This window comes from Bos grunniens, chromosome 4 (assembly GCF_055505025.1).
Source record: "Bos grunniens cultivar Pamir isolate PY7600 chromosome 4, Bosgru_T2T1.0, whole genome shotgun sequence".
In the NCBI taxonomy this organism is placed as follows: domain Eukaryota; kingdom Metazoa; phylum Chordata; class Mammalia; order Artiodactyla; family Bovidae; genus Bos; species Bos grunniens.
In genome coordinates this window covers 28,587,290-28,610,225 of record NC_141168.1, presented here as the reverse complement: position 1 = coordinate 28,610,225, position 22,936 = coordinate 28,587,290, and the positions used below count along the sequence as shown (strand labels likewise).

At 38.9% G+C, this 22,936-nt stretch overlaps 1 protein-coding gene across 4 annotated transcripts in view; it reads right to left on the bottom strand.

The window, feature by feature from the left end:
• ZNF800 (zinc finger protein 800) overlaps positions 1-22,936 on the bottom strand; it is a 185,081-nt gene that overhangs the window by 34,421 nt on the left and 127,724 nt on the right. For 2 of the 4 annotated variants that reach the window (XM_086395784.1, XM_086395787.1), the window contains exons 1-3: positions 15,071-15,728; positions 14,482-14,600; positions 9,448-9,543 (exon numbers count right to left, since the gene is read on the bottom strand). In XM_086395784.1, coding sequence (XP_086251910.1) covers positions 9,448-9,543; positions 14,482-14,542 — 157 coding nt within the window. In that variant the 5' untranslated portion in view covers positions 14,543-14,600; positions 15,071-15,728. Of the gene's footprint in view, positions 1-9,447; positions 9,544-14,481; positions 14,601-14,716; positions 14,992-15,070; positions 15,729-22,936 lie in introns of those variants that run through there. The other 2 variants (XM_086395785.1, XM_086395786.1) reach the window with 2 other exon arrangements.

Genomic DNA, 22,936 nt, shown 5'->3' with positions numbered 1-22,936 from the left:
CAATCCCACTGCTGGGCATCACACTGAGGAAACCAGAAGGGAAAGAGACACGTGTACCCCAATGTTCATCGCAGCACTGTTTATAATAGCCAGGACATGGAAGCAACCTAGATGCCATTCAACAGATGAATGGATAAGAAAGCTGTGGTACATATACACAATGGAGTATTACTCAGCCATTAAAAAGAATACATTGGAATCAGTTCTAATGAGGTGGATGAAACTGGAGCCTATTATACAGAGTGAAGTAAGCCAGAAAGAAAAATACCAATACAGTATACTAACGCATATATACGGAATTTAGAAAGATGGTAACAACAACCCTGTGTACGAGACAGCAAAAGAGACACCGATGTATAGAACAGTCTTATGGACTCTGTGGGAGAGGGAGAGGGTGGGAAGATTTGGGAGAAAGGCATTGAAACATGTAAAATATCATGTATGAAACGAGTTGCCAGTCCAGGTTAAATGCACGATACTGGATGCTTGGGGCTAGTGCACTGGGACGACCCAGAGGGATGGTATGGGGAGGGAGGAGGGTTCAGGATGGGGAACACATGTATACCTGTGGCGGATTCATTTTGATATTTGGCAAAACTAATACAATTTGTAAAGTTTAAAAATAAAATAAAATTTAAAAAAAAACTTAAAAATATAAACTACATTCTAAGCAAAATTTTATCACTTGGATGTTAGGACACCTGAAACTGATGGTCTTTTTCTAATTCAGCAGCCAATCAACTCCTGGGATGTCTTGACAATGGTTCTAATATCTGCTTGATCATCACAATGACCTGGTAATAAAAATGTACATGACCCACTCCTGGAGATTCTGATGCAACAGACCTGGAGTGGTACAGAAGAATTAAATGCCACCTCAACCCAAGTTTTTGGCTGGTTCTTCCAGCTCTCTTTTGTACTACGAAGCAAACATGAAGTAACACATTTCCCCCTGATTACTTAAAGAAGGTCAAAACTGTCTCACAAGATTGTCTGTGCCTTTCTTTTTAAATTCAGCTCAAACTACTTGCGGTTCTGGGCCAAGATGGGATTATGATCATTTAGTGGACAGTAAAGAATCTTTGGTCCATGGTTTTGAATTTTGCTTAGGTGTCTTAATACTACTAGAAATTTATCCAAAGCCTTTCTCCCTCAAATACTCACCCTAATTGCAATTAATTAAATATTCACAGAACTACTAAAGCCTGTCTTCCACTAGACTATAAATTCCAAAGTGGCCAAGACCAAGCCTGTCTTATTACAGTTACAAAGTTCTCAGCTCTAATAACACTGAATAAATATTCATTGAAGAAAACCACTTATCTACAGAATCTAACCATTATGACCGAAGATCAAAAGGCAGGCAGAAAATAAACAGCAACAAGCACTCCTGAAGTATTTAAAATAAAACACAAATAGAACCTCTTTTGTCACTACTTCCTACTGGTCTTTGACACAGGCAAATGGACAAAATTGATTTCTGTTCACTAATTAATGAGCCTTCAGTTTCTTCAAAAAAAAAAAAAAAAGGATAAAAATATTGAATTAAATAGGAAAAAAGCAGAAGAGTCCTGAAAAATACCATGAAGACTATCCAGATGCACAGTGACTATTAAGCTCTGGGACTACTAGAGAATAAACACAATCTCAGTAGCATAATTAATACTGTAGGATCCATAAAAGTTAAGCATTTCTGATTCAATCTTTTGCAATTTGTTTACCTTTAATTTTTAATTTTCATCATGTTGCATTTTATCATCATTTTGAAGACGTTAGCCTTCAAATTTTTATTGCAAAAAGATTACCACATTATCATAACTTTACTAAGTCTTTAGAGATTCCAATTCTGATATCATCTAGCTGTGTGACCTTAAAGCTGTGTGCACTTTGGTTTATTCATCTTATGAAACAAACCAAACCTATCTCGGAGAATATGAAAGAAAATATGAACCTAAATTCCAGAAGAATTAAATTATAAATCCAGATTTCTACTGAGGAAAAAATATATATATAATGAAATAATTTCTACCACTTCCTAAATCCAATTCAAAGTTTATTTCACCAGATCATACTACCACAAAACCAGAAAACATATATTTTAAAAGATTCAGAAGATAACTGTGATATTATTCATTGTGTAAAAGTAAGTTCACACACACACGTACACTTCTCTAGTCTATTTCACATTACAAAATATATTGGCAATAAACTGCTAATATATTTAGTTCATAGTTAACCTTATAAGTGACGGACAAACTATGAGAGGTAGGCTGATGATAAAAAACACTTTAGATAAACCTGTGTAACTGATCTACATATAATTCTTAGTAAGTATAGGTGAGTGTATTACCAGACAGAAGAAAACATGGGAAAATTTTGCATATTTTAATCCTAAATTAAAAAACCAGCTAGACCCATACTACAAATTCAATTCTGCCTTTAAAGATACTACACTGTTTAAAAGGATTGAAGGACACAGAAACAATCTGAACGAGGTTTAGCTATGACTAGAAAGTACAACATGAAATTATACATAAAAAACGTTACTTGTGAAAACTTAAGACTGCATCCCTAAATCAGGTATCATCTACCAGGTTATCTCAATCAACCATAAGAAAAAAAAAAGGTATTTGATTCTAACCTTGACTAATTAATCTTAATTATCAGATCACAAAAAATACTCTACCACCCTCACACCACTTATGCACACACACACACACACAAACACAGTTGTGCTGATCCAAGCAAACCAAATTTCTTTCAGGTCCTTGGATTCACCAAATTCTCTCACTGTTCACGCCTTCTATGTTTCCTTCTCTCTGCCTATGACATTCTCCCTATTTCCCTGGTCTGGCCCACTTCTAATAATCCTTCAGATTCCAGGTTAGGTGTCATTTCATCCAGGAAGCCTTCTCAGACCCCTCCTGTTTCCTGTTAAGAATTCTTCCCCTATACTCCTGGAGTACCCTGTACACCTATACTATATTATCTCACTATTTTGTGATTAGTTACTTTTATCTCCATTAAACTGGAAACTCTAAGAGGGCAGAAAAGATACCTTTGGTGTTCACCACTGTATTCACAGCTTTCAGGACCACGCCTGATGGGCATTTGTTAGACATACTTGTGAGCTCTCTCTAGGTTTAAGAAAATCTTCCCTATAAATTTTTTTAAAAGTCTGTATAAAGTTAACCAGAAAGTCAAAAATGCGACCTGAGTGATTTTCCAATTCTGCTTATATGTATTACAAATGAGAAAAATAAGATGTGCCCTCATTTCATAAACACAGGTAAAAGTTATTCCTTAAGTTGGTTTCAGTTACCATTTAAGGTTTTGTTGGTTTCCCATGGGGACATAATGGCTTTATTCTAATCAGCTACCATTTTCTGATTGCTTTGCTCACTAACAGTTTGACACAGCCAACCAACTGTGCCTCTGCCAATAGTTAAAACCTACTACAACCTGAAAAAAGAGACAAGACAGCAACCAAAGTTCACCCAGACAGCAACAAAAATTCCTCCACAACTCTTAATCCTGAGAGAAAGAGAGCCGTGCTGCCTTACTGCTAATTATTCCTTTTCCTATATTGATAACTCTCTTTCTCACCTTAGGTTTTTAAATCATCTTAGAAATCACTACATACTACTTACAAACCGTTTACGTAGATCATCAATTCAGTATCTTTTGAGAAACCAGCCCTCCAAAGAGAAGGCTTTTGACGCCTGTAACTAATTAATGAACATTTCAGATTCTCACACATAATGCGCGCTCAATAAAATTTAAACCTCATCGAAGGTTTAATCCTGTGCTAGCAATTAAAGTAAAATACACTGTATATACTGATATAAACGTTTAAAAAAATTTTTTTTTCAAAAAGAATCAGTATTCAATTTCACATTAGGTTATATGTCAGATGCTTGACGTAACATAATATTAATTCTAACTCTTCTGTACTAAGAGACAATCCTCTGAAGAGGCTGTAGCATAGTTTACATTCAAAAATAGTATCCACATCTTTTAATAAAATATAAGTTGTTTAGTTAAGACAAAATGAAAGTGAAGTCTCTCAGTCCAGCCTCTTTGTGACCCCATGGACTGTAGCCTACCAGGCTCCTCTGTCCGTGGGAATTTCCAGGCAAGAGTACTGGAGTGGGTTGCCATTTCCTTCTCCAGGGGATCTTCCCAAGCCAGGGATTGAACCTGGGTGTCCCACACTGCAGGCAGATGTTTTACCATCAGAGCCAGCTCATCAGGGAAGCCCAAACAAAGAGAAGCTTTCCTCTTCTCCCTTAATATACTGATATGTTGGTCATTCAATGAACAACATATCAGTTGCAGCAATAACGGTTTTAAGTTGCATCAGTAACAGTTTTTAAATAGTATACTGTATGCTTTATTGTTGATTCACACATGAACTCAGTTTCTTTAGGATGACTGTTGAACCACAATATCATTCCCAGCACTGCAAGCAAATCTGTAATTCCTGTCACACCTGCTGAATTCCAAGACCAGTATGAAGGGAATTTCTAACTGATCATCCATCCTTAATATAAGAAAACTTCAAAATTGTTCTCTTAAAACCACTACCTACAAGGGTTGGTTAAAAAAAAAATTACTAAGTTAATTATGAACACTGCAACATGCTATAATAAATTTATAAGCAGAATGAAATTATTTTAGTGCCTATCTGGTGAAACATTTGTTTAGTCTAACACACATTTATTGAACACCTATTAAATACCAGGTATAATGTTATTCACTGAAGACATGAAAGTGAAGGATATGATCTATGCCCTTGAGAAATTCCCAAACCAACACGAATGGCTGCTCTCCTAGGAACACAGCCTCAGGTGAGATGCTTTGAAGATGAATGTAATAACAAATAAAATAAAGCTACATTTTTCTTATCTATCCCCAAAATATGCAATCTGATTTTAAATTTCCTACAATTGCTATGTATCAACTAAAAGCAAAAAAATCCATCATGTAATACAGCAGATATGTACCTCTGATAAGTCATACTTTGATCCCAAGCTTTTGCTTACAGAATCAGGACTTGGGCATCACCATCCAGTCACAGTTTACATTAACTCAGAGAAATGTCACTTTAGCAGTAAAAAACAAACAAAATCTCTAAGAAACTAAAGACCAAACTTAAAATTTAGTTAGATAACGACAATAGCAAACATCACACAAAGCCAATTCTCACTTTTCACTATAATTTACTCCTCCCTAAGATTCAAAAAAGACACTGTTTCTTGCACATCGTAGTAGTGTATTCTATAGGTAGTGTCTTTTTCTATAATACAGTTGACCTTTGAAGGAATGCAGGAGTTAGGGATGCCAACTCTCCATGCAGTCAAAAATCCACATATAACTTACAGTCCTCCTTATACTCCCTTTCTTCATATCTTCAGTTCTGCATCCTGGGATTCAACCCAATCAACCAAGGATCATCTGGTACTGTAATATTTACTACCGAAAAAAATCCACAAAAAGTGGACCTATGCAGTTCACACCTATGCTGTTCAAGTCAATTGTATAATATTGTAAAAAGAGATATATTTCAAAAACTCAAAAAAAAGATGCCAACTTCATATTAAGGGCCAGTTTTGAATACTGAACAATCCTCCCCTCTTCCCATTTTTCTGTCTCTAACCTTACGGCATACCACAGCTTCTTTGCCTCTACCAGAAGACTATGAGACGAAGAAAGAATATTAATTTCAATTAAATCAATTTTTATATATGTTATGGAAATACATCTTTTTGTTATTTAAAATTTTGTTTTAGTTTGGGCAGAGAGGATGGGAAAAGAAGGAAGCTAAAATAAAAGTTAACAGAGGGAGGAATGGATTTGGAGTTCGGGACTAGCAGATACAAACTATTATATAAAGAATGGATAAACAAGATCCTATTGTATAGCACAGGGAATTATATTCAATATCCTATAATAAATCAAACTGGAAAGGAATATGATAAAGAATGAATATACATATATACACATATATATAACTGAATCACTTTGCTGTATACCAGAAACTAACATAACAATATAAATCAACTATATTTCACCTTCAATTTTTTTTTTTAAAGTTAATAGAAAGGAGGGAAAATTGGAAGACAAAAAGTCACTGACATGATCCTAGAAGTACTGACAGAACTACAGAAAAGCTCAAGCAAAAGGCAGGGAATAGTCCAGGTAGTACCTGAATCCTGGCTTCAGAGCAAACAGCCTGTCTCAAGTCACCCAAGCATCAGAGATTTCAGAGTAGAAAAGCTGTAGGTAGGTGCAAAACAGACAGCCTTCTAAAAAATATAGGATATTTATATATGGACAGATGTCAAAACAACAGTAGAATGTACTGTTTAAAGCCAAAGATACCTAAATACCCAGTCAGCTACCACTTGTATCAGGAAGAAAGTTAAGGGATATATTCTCATATATGGGTAGAGGGTCTCTGGAAGAAGACACAAACCATGTTATTAGTACTATCTGAGCAAAGATACTTATTTCTATATTTCTGTATATCCTTTCATATCTCTGTATTATTATTTTTAAGCCACAGGTATATATTACATAGGACTTCCCAGGTGGTTCAGTTGGCAGAGTCTGCCTGCAATGCAGGAGACACTGGTTCGATTCTTGGATCGGAAGATCCCCTGAAATAGGAAATGGCAACCCACTCCAGTATTCTTGCCTGGGAAATTCTATGCACAGAGCCTGGTGGGCTATAGTCCATAGGGTTGCAAAGAATTGGACATGACTAAAGCCACTTAGCACGCACACATACATATATTACCTAGTCCAAAAAGAAGTCTATTCAGATTAACTTTTAAGTCAAGCAGATAAAAGTAGAGATTACAAGTCAAGAAGTATTTGTAATTTAAAGCCAGAGAAAGAGTCCAAAGCAAAAGCTGAAGTAGGAAGCAAAGAAAATGAGTCAAAACTGGTCAAGCAGTCAGTACAACCAATCAGTACAGCACACATGAGGCTGGTGGACCTAAAAAGTTAAGTCAACTCCTTCCTCAGCCTTTTATGAACTTCCAGCTTAGGTAGGAATTAATACCAGGTCACAGAGAGCCCGGTATAGGCAGGAGACCACAAATCCCTTAAACAGAGCTGATACAGGAGTTGAAGACAACTATCTGAGCTTGAAGATTAAGAGATATCCTAACACATCATTACTGCACAACCTGGCTGAGCTTCTGAATGTTAACAAGAGCAAAAGCATGACTTCAAAGTTCTATCTTCAATTATCTGTCAGATACAAAACACCACTATAGCTCTTTAAATGAAATGTGTGTAACCAAGCCATTATGGAAACAGCCTAGAAAGAGATTAGTCACTGAGGGGCTGCTTGGGAGAAACCTACAAGTCTCAAAATGACAAGGTATCTTAGACCCTGTCATGTGGTCCAAACTTCTACCTCATCCTCCCAAGGTTTCAGTCAGCAGAGGCTTAAATACCTCTGTGCTAAAGAAGAGCTACCTTAGGAGACCTGAGATTATCCAGATATGTAAGAGATTACTATCCTCAGGAAATCAGAATTACTTAGCTATGAGATACACTAGTGAAGTAAAACAGTCTTTTTTAATCCAAAATTAGTTTCTTTGTACCATTTAGCGTATTTCTAAACCATCTCTAATTTAAATAATTGAGTACTTAGAATTTATAGTATTTTCAAAATTTGTTAAAAAAAAAAGCTCAGAAGGCAAATTTGCCAGAGACATTTTAGAAAGAGCACATTATCCATTTCACAGTCCCTTCCTTAATCTTAGTAAAGAAATGGCAAACACAGAAAACCAATACAACAACAGCGCAGTGAGAAAACAAATAATTTCATTTTTAAATATTCACCTTCCAAGGTTAAAAAATATATATATTTGGGGTACAAGATCTTGTTGAAAAGGAATTTTTTTTCAAGATAAAGCACAAATAAATGAAACAATTTTAACTTCTTAATCAAATAACATTGTAATAAACTGATACAGTAAAATTTCAAATTGCAAATTTTTAAAAAAGAAACCTAAGGCGAAGAATATAACTAAGTGTGAAGTTATTATCTTCATTTCCATGATATGAGAAAGAACAAAAAGAATTTTTATCTCTGTACTAAAAGTAGCTAACAGAAACTCTTACTGCAATTAAAAACTAACCATTTTCCTGTTATGCCAGAAACATACTTAAATGTTGCCTCTAATTAGTAAAATTTTAACTGTATTTACCATAGGAGAATTTGACCTATTAGTTATTTCCATTAACCAAGGGCAATTATCAAAAGTAAAAGGCAATAAAAAAACACAATAAAATATGTTACACCACCATCCAGCATGAGCACAGGTATTTGTTATAGCATACATGAAATACTGATTTAAATACATAAAAGCAACGCCATGAGGATTACAGATGAAAAGTGTTAAGAAATGACTCTCAAGAGTCAGAAATTAACTTAAAGGAACAATCTATTTTTTAGAATCCTAAAATAAATCAAATGTATACTATTTCTCTTTAAAATGATTTTAAAATAAATATCTTAAAAAATTTCTCATCAATACAAGTGGCTTCATATAAATTCTCTGAATCTCAGAATTTTTTCATTAAGATATAGTAACCTTTAAAATAATAACAAAAGGTATTCTAATCCTTAAACTTAGGATATCCGTCACTTAGGTGTCCATCAGTCACGTGCGTTTGCTAGTTCATACTTTATTTAATACCCTATAATGTCAAAGAAGCCAAATCCACAAGTGGTGGACAAGCGGATATAAGAATCACAACAACCTAAGACCTTACTGGTAGGACTTCTAATAGTTCTCAACCACTTATACTTAGTGAGCAATACCTATTTTAGAGTGCTGGATTGTAACTGCACAAATATACTTATTATATATCCATTATTATAGTAATATAATGGAAAGAAAAGCTAAACAAATATATGTGAAGATATCAGGGCTAGAGTAAGTCTTTTTTCTATCACATGCTCTACTAAAGACAGTGAAACTCCAGGGTTAGGTAGGAGATGGTGAGTTACATAAACAGAGATGATACAGTAATTAATCTAGAACAAGAGACATCTCAGACATTCCGAGTAAATAATCTACCCTGCCAAAGCTCATAAAGACCTCGTATAATTTAGTACTGTCTTCTGAGAGTTTATAAAGAACATGCCAAAAAATAACAATGAATCTTTAAGAGACACTTTACCAGTAAATATACCACATATTTCTTTAAATCATTCTGAACACTTTTTAAATTAGTATATAATAATATAGTACTGAAAAAGAATTTCTAATCAAGCAATATTTACTCGTCCACTTTTTTAAAATGACAAAAGTATATTATAAAGAAAATCAATGTATATATTTCATTTTTTAAAAATTATTTCTAAGGATTTCTAGGTAATTTTAAGGTGAAGATTGAAAATACATCCTAAAACATTCATACCTGATCGAAAGCACTCAATTATTTGCTGAATACCAGATTTGGATGTCTGTAGTGGTTGCTGTAACAAAGGAGCATCTCCAGGTTCCAGGATATAAACTACATGGAAGACAAATACCCACCCCAATCCCCACAAAAAAGGGTTATTCAAATCATTTACTATTGAAGTAAAACAATGGTTTGCTATAATCATGTTAAATGACAATCACACTTTTTTGTACATATTTCACCATTAGCTTTAAGGCAAAATAAAATAATGGTAAACATATAACTACAATTTTTCTCAATTCAAGGTAAAACTAAGCCTCCTATGCATTAAGTTCAACTGCAAAGATCTATTTTGGTGTTATTTAGTACATATTAGTCATATTTGCCTTTTTATTCCCCTTGAAGAAGAGCGACTACATTTAACCAAAATTCTAGGGCAATAATAGCCTTGCCACCCCTCATAAACCATTCCAAAACTCTCCAGACAATCTAGTACAGCTCTCTGGCAATTATGAGAGCAAAACTCAAAAACTACTGCCTAAGGAAAGAACTGGTCAAGTGCACAACTACAGATGTATAAGAATGTTCACTGCAGCACTCTGCAGCACTATAAATAATTGAGAAAAATTTCAAACAACTTAGAAGTCGCTCAGAAGGAACCAGACTAAATAAACTATGAAATATCCATACAACAGAATCTCTCACGGCTATTACACAGCATGAGCAAGACCTACATGTACTGACAACAAAGGATGTCAATAATACATTGTTAAGCAACACAAGCAGGTTATAAAATACGATATCAAATTTACTAATATATATTTCAATAGCTACAGAAATAAATTTAATGTATATGTGTGTTTATGTATAAATGCTAATATAAACACAAAATGTCTGGTGGGACAGTGGGATACCAAGAAAACTTAACAAAGGTTCTTTCTGTTGGATCAGGTTTATAGAGGTGATTTTCACTTTCTGCCTCACACTTCACTAGCCCAGGCTTTTGGAAGTATGCATTTTAGAAAGAATGCATTTCTTATAGTAAGTAAAAATAATATTCCCATTGTAAATATACAGAGGTCTACATCATCCCTGCTTGCCAACACTCAGATTATTAGTATAAATATATAATAAGTAAGGTTATAGTAATAAGAAACAAGGTAACTGAAAAAGAAAACTGAGTTTTCCATTAGACATCAGGTAGAGACAGTTGTGGTGGAGAAAAAGCAGTCATTTTAACCACTTCTTTTTTCAGTATGTTATAATGTTTTACCATCTTTACCCAGATGATGTTTTACCATCATCTGCTCAGTGCTGAGAAGATAAGGAGGGTTACTTCAGTAATGGGTGCTGCTACTGCTTCAGGGCCTGGGCCTGGAAAGCTCTTAACTGTCTGATAAGGGGGATAAAGCCTGCTGTGCTATGTGTATAGACACACCCTTAGATTCTCTTCTAGGCTTCAACTCTTAAGTTCAGTGTACACAAACAGGAAAAACTGTGTCTCAGGAACAAATCATTCCATTAAGCAAAATTTTCCCAATTTTAAGAGACACTCTGGGGGTATTTTAAAAAACATACACACAAATACAACTCATTTTGAGAACATCTAACATTGGCACTAACCACAGTGGTTAAGGAAAGATTCCAGACCTGGACTGACTGTGCTGAAACTCCTTTTTTGCCATTTACTAGATACAGCTAGGGTAAATTACACTCTTTGATTTCTCTATTCTTATCTCCAAAATGTGAATATTAAAAGTATCTAAATCATAGAGTTGTGTGAGGATTATATTAGCTAATGCAGGTTCCTGGTTAAATCAGAGCCTGGAATACAGTAAAGACTCAATAAATGTTTTATCACCATTAACATCATCTACAAGTCAACTGCTTTCCTGACACCAAAAATGAAAAATCTTTTTCAAAATCTAAGAGAAGTAGAATTCAACCCCTTAGAGAAACAGCAGCAAATGTTTGTAAATAGAGTGATGATATCATTTGGATTTGATGAATCTCTTTCTAGTATTTGTACATTCTAACAACCAATAACTGATTACAAAAACTAATAAAAGATAGGATGGAAATTACACAATTTTAAAAAGTCCCAAGGTCTGACTCTCCAACTGGCAAGAATTCTGTAAAGCAAGAATGAAAAAAGAGTAATAAATAAGGGAGAAATATGAGAAAAAAATGGAAACTTCTCTTCAGCAATCCCTTTCCTCATTTAGGTACACGCTCCAGAAACCTTCCACTAATTTCCACTTCCACATGACAACACCATTTTAAAGCTAGAGCAAAATTTTGTTACCCACCACCATCACTGGTACCACCAGAATACATACACATCCTGAGACACCATTCAAAATAACCCCAGGGTTACTTTTGTTATGAGTGGACATATCCACCTGGTATACACATCTGTGTAGGTCCCATTTCTTTCTTCATTTGAAAACATAATCTCAATCCTAAAAAACTTTGTATGTCAATATTTTATAAAATTTCTTGCATATCCTATCATGCCTCCCAAGAGCAGGTCACATGACCATTAAGGAAAAAAAACAGCACCTCCCTCCAGCCAAAAACCCCAATGTCTCAGAGGTTAACATCTTTCTTTACATCCTTCCAAGAACACACTTCCCAGAATCACCTACTTGCATTAAGAGTCTCTCCTCCCTTAAAACAAGCCTCTTAAGATATTCTTCAACCTAAGATGTCTGAGATTTGCTTACAACTAATAGTGAGTGGGGAAGCAGTTGGAGGATAGAGAAGGGAACTGTGGTGAGGGGAGAATACAGATCAAAAGCAACTGTCCACGTACTCACATACTGATAACTGATGGAGCTGTGTGTTGGTTACGTAAGGTTCCTAAAGCATTCTACCTTTGAATGTTTGAAAATTTCTCTAACAGAAAAACTTTCTTAAAGCATAACTAAGAATATACTTTACATACACTGATAGGCTTATAACACCACCACTCACTACAAATTGATCCAGCGTACTAAGACCTCCCCAGAAACACACTGCTCTCTCTCATTCAGGAACTCACCTACTATTCATAATTCAAAAGGACAGATTTCTCCGCAGAGTTCATTAAAAGAACTTCATAAACATAACTTCACCTTCTTCCCTCCATCTGAGAGCAACCTCTTTTAAAAGTACCATTCCTATTCCTCTCAATACTGGAAACATCCTCTCACTTGGTCCATTATCTTCCTGTGAAATAACGACAATTAAAACTACCTCATAAGTTACACTTCTACCTTTCCAACGAACTAAACCCTCAGAAAGTGCTTACTTCTAACTAAGAAAGCAAAGAAATACCAACCACTTTTGACCTAACAGTCTGAAAAATAAACTGCATGGGAAAAGTTTCTGGCAAAATAAAGCTGAATTTTTAAAATTAAAGCGACTTATCTGACTTTGTGTTAATGAGGGAGGAGAAGAAGCACAAGTTTCAACACAAATTTAAAAGTTCATCTCTGGAAAATATCTTTAAAGTATCTAGAAAACTTTATCAGAATACACTAAATAAGGTATGGTCACAAATTACTTTATCCATGTACTTATTTACATCCATCTCTTTCCACTCAAAGGTTCCGTGAAGGAGTGCGCTTATCTGTTGTGTTCACCACTTATATCCCCGTTGTCTTGAACAGTGCCTAGCACCTAACTGGTGCTCAATAAAGACTTGTCAAAGAAAGAAATGAATGACAAAATACATTTCTTCCTGAGCAACAAGCTTTAATATGATTTAATTAACTAATTCAACTTAAACGACTTCTCAAAAAAAATGGAATAAAAAGACGGGGGGGGGGGGGAAAGAGTGGAAGTATAAGAAGTCATTCACAGTTTTCTACTTCAAAACTAGCAAAATCCATTCAACAATTGGTAAAACATAAGGGATATATATTCACTTCAAATAAAATGTGCAGCAGAAAGGAGGATGAAAGGTAGGCAGATCAGGGAGCAATTGAATAAACACTGGATTCCACTCTGGGATTGCCTGTTTTATTAGCAGAGGTTGTTATTTTCAGCAAATTGGTGGGGATAGGATTATAATACAAATTTTATTCTAACATGTACGAAAGTTTCCAGAAAATAGAAGTTCTTCCCCTTTAACACCACCATTTTTTCCCCACTAATCAAAATGTACTCTAAATGAACCTCACTGTGACAAAACCAAGTACTGGGTGCAGTTAAAATACTCCAACAAGGAACAAGCAAAAGTACTAAAAAGACTTGGAACTTTTATATCAAAAATAATGCTCAACAACTGCCTTTGAACTTAACAGAACAGCCTTTATTTGGTTTAGTGACAGTGTGTATTCAAGGATTCTCTTTTTAAGCTGTACCTCTAAATGTTTGTAATAATGCACAAACTTCTAATAAGCAGAAAAACTATCAATAGTTTATATATCACGTTTTCTTAGTGTTCTAATACTCCTTGTGAGATTCCCAAAACACCTTTTTAGTTTCATAGTCAAAAAATATCCCTCTGAACAATATCCTAAAAATATTTATCTTAAATAATCAGATTTTGCAATCCTGTGTTCTGTCCATGATCTTTAAGAGGTCGCACTTCGACAAACTTTCCTTAGCCCAAACTAATGAGCTTAAACCTCATTCTTAGGTTTAAGCATTATTCTCTTTCAACACTATTTAAGCAGAAGAAATTTCTAGTTTTTAAAAGTTTCATTAAAATAAATGCTAGTATTCTAATACTACCTATTTTTTCCTTTCTCTTCAGTTTTACCCATTCACAGAGCATGAGGGTATACTACTAGCTACAAACTACCTTGAAAGGGAAGGAAAAGGGATTGAGTAATTGATCTTGTGGAAAAGACTTAAGGTGACACCTGCAGTACTTTTTTGAAGGGATCAAGCAAGGGAGACCTCTTGTTTGTACAAGCTTTTAGCTTCATAACTGGTTTTATGCTGGGGGAAATTATAGCCTGTTTAGTTAGGAATGACTTCTTGGGGAGGAAGAAAAGAAAACAGAGAGCAGAGTGGCTCTGATGGAGACCGAAGACACTGGAGAAGAAAGGGGTATACCTGGTTCACAGCATCCGTGATGATGGTGGTCAGTCTGACAGTATTTGTCCCTTAAAGGCATTTTCAGTGGGCGCGACCTACTTTCCTTTCACTGTAAGAAGCTCTTCATTGCGGCTTGGCTGTTGAAAGAAGCACAAACCCGTCACTCGCCCTGAACTTCCTGGGGGGGCTCTCGCTGCATTTTCCAGAAACGTTCCCTTCACCCACCCTTCGCTTCCCCTTCAGCGCCCTGTACCTTCCTCTCCAACTGAAAAATAAAAACGCACGAAGGCTTCACCAGCCCGAACTCCCGCACAGGTTCATCGCCCTACCCGGAAACGCAGCCCCGGGCGCGCAGCGCAGGGCGAGGGCCTGGCCGGCTGCGCGGGCGGCGACGGCGGCCTCGCCTTCCCGGGCGGGCGCGCGCGGAGATGGAGGCGCGGTGCGCAGCGGGCACGGCCAGCGCCGGGGCCCGCGGGGCTGGGGGCGCGGCGGCAGCCGAGGGGTTGCTCCCGCCGGCGCCCGGCCCACACCGGCCCTCCCGCTACGCACGTGCGCTGGGGTCTCCCTGGCAGAGCCCCGGTCCCCCAACCAAGTGCGCCCAACTTACTGAACTCCTGGGGCGGGCCGGCGGGCGGGCGGAAGGAAGGAGAGCAGGCCGGGCGGCCGCGGGGACAGCCTGGCGTGGGAGGCGGCTTCGGGCCCCACCTGGCGCAGCCTTGGCGAACCGCGCGAAGGGACCGGGGTTCGGGCCCGACGCGCTCCCAAAGAGTCCCCGCCGGCGCTGACGCGGAAGCGCCACAGCTCACCACGTCCCTCCGCGGCCCGAGGCGACGCGGCGGCTCACGGCGTCCCTCCGCGCTGTGGAACTGGGCGGGCGGGCGGCGCGCGGGCGCAGGCAGTTGACAGGAGGAACCGCCCCGCAGCCGCTGCTGCCGCCACCGAAGGAGCTGAAACCCGAAGACGGCAGGAGCTGAGGCGCCCCTCGCCCGGGCAACGGCTGCCGCCGGAGCCCGGCTCCCCCCAGCGTCGCTCCACCTGCAACGGTCCCTCAGGCTTTTGGAGAGGGGCGGGGAAGGATGGGGGTTTCCCCCCACCTTGGGCCCTTGTTGGTAGTAGTTGTTGTTTCAGGAAACTTTATTAAGTCAGTCTCTCGCTTTCTCGGTCTCCCCCTCCCCAAAGAGCCTGAGCTACCGCCGCGGAGCGAGTAGGAAGGGGGAAGCAGAGACTCTCCGGCAGCGACAGGGAGCGAGTGACTGACCCCGGACGGAGATGGGGCGAGGGCAGGAAGTGACAAGCTCTCAGAGTGGGTGGGGGGAGTGTGGCCGGCACGCCCGGGAGCGTCGCGCGCATGCGCCCGGCCCGGCGCCCCCGCCGGTGGAGAGGCGACGCGCGGCGGCTGGGCAAGGAGAGGGAGACCGGGCTGGTGGCGGGGGGCCGACAGCCGGGTGTCTCCGACCCGCGGCTCTCTCAAACGTCTCCGGCGGACGGGGAGCCGAAGTCCTGGGCTTCGCGGGCCAAGAGGTGCGAGGCCGCTGGTGCAGTGGTTGGGCCCGGGAGACGGGCTGCTGGGCAACCAAACTGTTGCTATCGCTTTTCTTTCTTCGGTGGAACCGAAACCGGGAGGCTTGGAAAAGAAGGGGAAAGAACTGTAGGAAGAGGTTTCGCAAATGCGTAAGCCGTAAATCGTGGTGATTCCGAAAAAGTTGTCAGCTCATTTATAAAGGGTACAAGTGGAACTTTTTTTTTTTTTCCTAACCCAGCAATTTCCGAAGTGTGCCTCTCAGAGCTTTATCAGGTCTCTGGGAGGAAAACAGTCTAGTCCGGGAAGATCGGTATTGATCGCAGCTGCGCTCGGCGTCTGGCATCTGAAGGTGAAGTTGGGTCACGTGGGCAGTACTCACTTTTTCTTCTCTTAGGCGCTTATCCTGCTTGGAAAACCCCCCAGGATCGCAGTGGTCTGTCAAATTCTGCAACCCGGTGTGCGGGTGCTCGGGGGTGGGAGAGCCGCCTCCCCCGCCTTCTCCCCGGCTCCAGAAACAAAAATGAAAATTTTAAGAAAGAAAAAGTCCATTTAAAAAATCACCCGCCCTCCCCCACGATCCACTGAAAACTTTCATGATTAAGTTGCTGGTTTTCGGATCCGTGAAAACGTTTAGTAGACAGGTTCTGATGTATTTTGGAAGAACAAACGAGTGACTGAAATCTATTTTCAAAATTCAGAGTTTGTATTAGGTCCAGTAATAAATGTGTTACTGTAAATACACTGAATGGAGCATTTGCATAGGTCTGAGTGATTTTAGCAGCCTAATAATACGGGTGACAGGAAAATGATACAAAAATGATCTTTTTAAAAAGGAATTCCACCTGTTCATTCTGCACACTTAACTGGTCACTTTAGTATGTTTGGTCATTTTTATCTGTCCCATTGTCAAGCAATACAAAACATCAAACTAAAATGAAATGCATCTAGGTGTTGGTGAGGGCGGTCCAAGAGGGGATATGTGGGTATATATATATATATATATATATATATACACACACACATAGCTGATTCACTTGGTTGTTATATGGCAGAAGCTAACACAACATTGTAAAGCAACTATTATCCCAATTAAAAATGAAATGCCACAATTTCTAAAAGTAAAATAAGCTGCACCCACATGATAGTGTTTGTCATACAACCAATAAAATATTTTTCTAATATTTTCATGCTAAGTCTCTTCAGTTCATTTCAGTCACTCAGTCGTGTCCGACTCTTTGCAACCCCATGAATTGCAGCATGCCAGGCCTCCCTGTCCATCACCAACTCCCAGAGTTCACTCAAACTCATGTCCATTGAGTCGGTGATGCCATCCAGCCATCTCATCCTCTGTCGTCCCCTCCTCCTGCCCCCAATCCCTCCCAGCATCAGAGTCTTTTCCAATGAGTCAACTCTTCGCATGAGGTGGCCAAAGTACTGGAGTTTCAGCTTTAGCATCATTCCTTCCAAAGAAATTCCAGGGCTGATCTCCTTTAGAATGGGCTGGTTGGATCTCCTTGCAGTCCAAGGGACTCTCAAGAGTCTTCTCCAACACCACAGTTCATAAGCATCAATTCTTGGGCACTCAGCTTTCTTCACAGTCCAACTCTTGCATCCATACGTGACCACTGGAAAAACCATAGCCTTGACTAGATGGACCTTTGTTGGCAAAGTAACGTCTCTGCTTTTTAACATGCTATCTAGGTTGGTCAGTCCTGTCCAATTCTTTGCAACCCAAGGAACTGTTTCCCACAAGGCTCCTCTGTCCATGGGATTCTCTAGGCAAGAATACTGGAGCAGGTTGCCATGGCCTCCTCCAATCTTCCTGACCCAAGAAGGGAATCTGCATCTCCTGCAGCTCTGGCACTGCAGGTGATTTCTTTACCACTGAGCCACAGAGGAATATGCTTACGCAAAACAATAGAAAAAAATTTATAATGTGACCCTTAACAGTGGAATTTTTGTTTTATTTAACACGAGATCTTTGGTAAAATTTGAGGTGAAATATTTTAATTTTGGGAGATCTACTTTAATAAGCAAATTTATCATGGGCTTAAAAATGAATATACAATTCTACATTTTCATAAACATGAAAAGGCATTACTTCAGATATGTGAAAGTTACAAATGTTTGCTGACCAGATGTGAATTAAAGATGTTTATATTTCAAAATGGCCATCACTAGAGAGTCCTCAAAATTGTTTGCTAATAGAATAAGTTTTAAATATTCTGAAAAATTAGAATTATAGACAAAATTGGAATGTGCATATGGGTAAAACAAATATTGAACACACTGAATCATAGAATTTTAAAGATGAAGCCATGGAAATTATCTAGTAACATTCCTTACTTTATAGATAGAAAACTGAAACCCAGAGAGGTTAACTGATTTTCTGAAGGTCACATAGTAACAGAACTGAGTCTAGAACCTAGATCATTCCCTTTATAAAATAACAATATTAGTATCTGATATGTTTTGAGTAATGTTTTAGGCTCAGGCATGAGGTCATTTAATTGTATCAACAATCCAATGAGATTTTGTTATCCTCCATTCTTCAGGGGGAGAAACTGAGGCACAGAATGATTCAGTTCAGTTGCTCAGTCATGTTGGACTCTTAGACCCCATGGACTGCAGCATGCCAGGCTTCCCTGTCCATCACCAACTCCCGGAGTATACTCAAACTCATGTCCATCGAGTGGATGATGCTATCCAACCACCTCATCCTCTGTCATCCCCTTCTCCTCCCACTTTCAATCTTTCCCAACATCAGGGTCTTTTCAAATGAGTCACTTCTTCACAATGAGTCAGGTGGTCAAAGGATTGGAGTTTCAGCTTCAGCATCAGTCCTTCCAGTGGATATTATTCAGGACTGATTTCCCTAAGAATGGACTGGTTGGATCTCCTTGCAGTCCAAGGGACTCTCAAGAGTCTTCTCCAACACCACAGTTCAAAAGCATCAATTCTTCGGCGCTCAACTTTCTTTAGAGTCCCAACTCTCACATCCATACATGACTACTGGAAAAACCATAGCTTTGACTAGATGGACCTTTGTTGGCAAAGTAATGTCTCTGCTTTTTAATATGCTGTCTAGGTTGGTCATAGTTTTTCTTCTAAGGAGCAAGCGTCTTTTAACTTAATGGCTGCAATCACCATCTGCAGTGATTTTGGAGCCCAAAAAAATAAAGTCAGCCACTTTTTCCACTGTTTCCCCATCTATTTCCCATGAAGTGATGGGACCGGATGCCATGATCTTCATTTTCTGAATGTTGAGCTTTAAGCCAACTTTTTCACTCTCCTCTTTCATTTTCATCAAGAGGCTCTTCAGTTTTTCACGTTCTGCCATAAGGGTGGTATCATCTGCATATCCGAGGTTTTTGATATTTCTGGCAATCTTGATTCCAGCTTGTGCTTCATGTAGCCCAGCATTTCACATATGTACTCTGCATGTAAGTTAAATAAGCAAGGTGACAATATACAGCCTTGATGTACTCCTCACCCAAGTTTGGAACCAGTCTGTTGTTCCATGTCCAGTTCTAACTGATACTTCTTGACCTGCATATAGATTTCTCAGGAGACAGGTCAGGTGGTCTGGTATTTCCATCTCTTGAAGAATTTTCCACAGTTTGCTGTATCCACATAGTCAAAGGCTTTGGCATAGTCAATAAAGCAGAAGTAGATGTTTTTCTGGAACTCTCTTGGTTTTCCAGTGATCCAATGGATGTTGGCAATTTGATCTCTGGTTCCTCTGCCTTTTCTAAATCTGGCTTTAACATCTGGAATTTCATGGTTCACATACTGATGAGGCCTGGCTTGGAGGATTTTGAGCATTACTTTGCTAGCATGTGAAATGAGTGCAATTGTGTGGTAGTTTCAACATTCTTTGGCATTGCCTTTCTTTGGGACTGGAATGAAAACTTTTCCTTTTCCAGAATGGTTAGATAACTCATCAAGGTTACAGCTGAAAGGCAGCTGAAGCAGCATTCTAACCCAAACGGTGTGGCTCTGAAACTCATGACCTTAGCCATTGTGTTCTATTGGCTATATTGTGTTGCCTACACTGTACCATAGCTGTTTTGGATCATATCATATGTGAAAGATGAGTGAGTAGATCCTGTCATTTGTGAGAGGTATTAAAATGTCATGTGTAAGCTCATGAAGTGGGAATGGAATTGCTAGAATCACAAGAATTTAATTCAATTTCACAAAAAGACTTTGAACATCACCTAGAATTTCACCCTATCTCTAAAAACACTATGCACAAACCATCACAGAAAAATCATTTGTCTCCCTTTCGTTGTTCACTGCAGCAACCTAGGTGACACATCATTACAGCTTTAAGGAACTTTTTTATACTTAAAGTCTGGAAGTGCATATCTAATGATTAACATATCACCTTCAAGTCTGGAGAATACACACACACATACATATACATACACACACACATGCATGTATATACACATATATTATTGCGGCACAGCAAACCACCCTAGAATCAGTGCCCTAAAGTCATTTTAGTCTGGCCTTGTCTGGGATCATGCATGTAGCTGCTACAGTCATCTGGCAGCTTGACTGGGTGCTCTCATGGCTGGCAGTTGGTGTTGACTATTGGCTGGACCTCTCTCTTCTCTTGTAGATTTTCATCCTCAATATTATCCTGGGCTTTTTCATATAATGGCAGCATGCCAAGCAAATAGAGTGGGAACTGAAGGAACTTGACACCACTTCCACCACATTCTATTGGTAAAAGAAAGTCAGAAGGCCAGCACATATTCAGAAATTGGGAAGATAAATTTCCCTTCTTTTTAAAACTTTTTAAATTGAAGTACAGTTGACTTACAGTGTTGTGCCAATCTCTGCTGTACACCAAAGTGACTCAGTTTTATGTGTATATATATATATATATATATATCAGAGAAGGCAATGGCACCCCACTCCAGTACTCTTGCCTGGAAAATCCCATGGACGGAGGAGCCTGGTGGGCTGCAGTCCATGGGGTCGCAAAGAGTCGGACACAACTGAGCGACTTCACTTTCACTTTTCACTTTCATGCATTGGAGAAGGAAATGGCAACCCACTCCAGTATTCTTGGCTGGAGAATCCCAGGGACAGAGGAGCCTAGTGGGCTGCCGTCTATGGGGTCGCACAGAGTCGGACACGACTGAAGCGACTTAGCAGCAGCATATATATATATATATATATATACACGTATGTATATATACACACACACACACACACACACACATATACGTATATATTCTTTACTATTTTTTTCCATTGTGTTTTATCCCAAGAGACTGGATATAGTTCCCTGTGCTATACTGTAGGATCTTGTTGTTCATCCATTCTGAATGTAATGTTGTAGTTTGCATTTGCCAACCCCAAATGCCGAGTCCCTCTTCCTCCCTTCCTCCTTGGTGACAAGTCTGATAACTATGTCTGTGAGTTCGTTTCTATTTTGTGAATAGGTTCATTGGTGCCATATTTTAAATTTCTCTTCTTGATGGGAGGAGTAGCCAAGTCACATTTCAAAGGGATATGCATATAAGAATGGAAGGAATTATTGTGATGATCTTTGCATGAAATCTATCACAATATATAATTATTTCAAGAATAATACTAGCTAATTAAAGCTGCTGGTTTGCTTTTTTTTTTTTTTTAATGATTGATGATGCCTGTAAGAATAGCAAAACAAGGAAAAAGTAGTCAGACCAATTCTTTAAACTGACTAAGTGGGTCACTTTGCTGGCACTGTATAGATACTTTGGTGATTCCTTAACTTTTTTTCATAATTTTGTTTCTTTCTTGAAGATTTTCACATCTGTTCTAAACAAATCTCTCTAAAACACAGTATAAACACCTAACAACAAGTAGAACCAATTATGGGACATATATATTCAGGTCCAGATTTTGCTAGCTTTGATTATGATGTGGCATTTTACAACACATATTCATAACTTTTTTAAATAAAATTATGGACCAAAACAGAGGCTGAAAGTTTAGAAAGGGTCATGGAAAAATTGATTTCAAAGGACAAATAGTAAACTGTTGACCTATTATCAATTACAGAACTTAACATGTAAGGACTGCGCAAGCAACAGGATACAAAAAAAAAAAATGATAATGCTTTATTTTAAGGACACTAGGGAGTAGGTTGTAACCTACTAGCAACTCCACTAGGGAATGGGTTGCTGCCCTGGAGATACGTTGCCTACTAGGACCCCGATATAGACTTACAGTTTCCATTCCTGATGCTAAAGGCACACTTAGGTCTTGCTGACCAGGTGGTACAGTGCATGTACCATGCTGCCATGTTGGCACCAAACCATGCCTTACAGGTCTTCCATTCAAATGCATTTCAGATAGCATTTAGATGAATTCCATTTTTAAAAATTACTTGTTATAATGGAGTTTGTTCATAAATTAGTCTGTACTATAAGAATAGCTGGGCTTTCCAGGTGGCACTAGTGGTAAAGAACCCACCTGCCAATGCCAGAGACATAAGAGATGTGGGTTTGATCCCTGGGTCAGGAAGATCCCCTGGAGGAGGGCATGGCAATCCACTCCACTATCATTGTCTGGAGAATTCCATGAACACAGGAACCTGGAGGGCTACAGTCTGACAGGCACGATTGAAGCGATTTAGCACATACACATATAGTAATAGCTAAAGATGATTTTGTCACTTATTGAATTCAGATAAAGTGCTAAGTGCTTTCTAGGTTTTCACTGAATCCTTACTAAGATCCTAGGTTAAATGTTATCCCATTTTACAAATTCAGTTCAGTTCAGTCACTCAGTCGTGTCTGACTCTTTACGACCTCATGAACCGCAGCACGCCAGGCCTCCCTGTCCAACACCAACCCCCGGAGTCTACCCAGACTCATGTGTACCGAGTTGGTGATGCCATCCAGCCATCTCATCCTCTATCGTCCCCTTCTCCTCCTGCCCTCAATC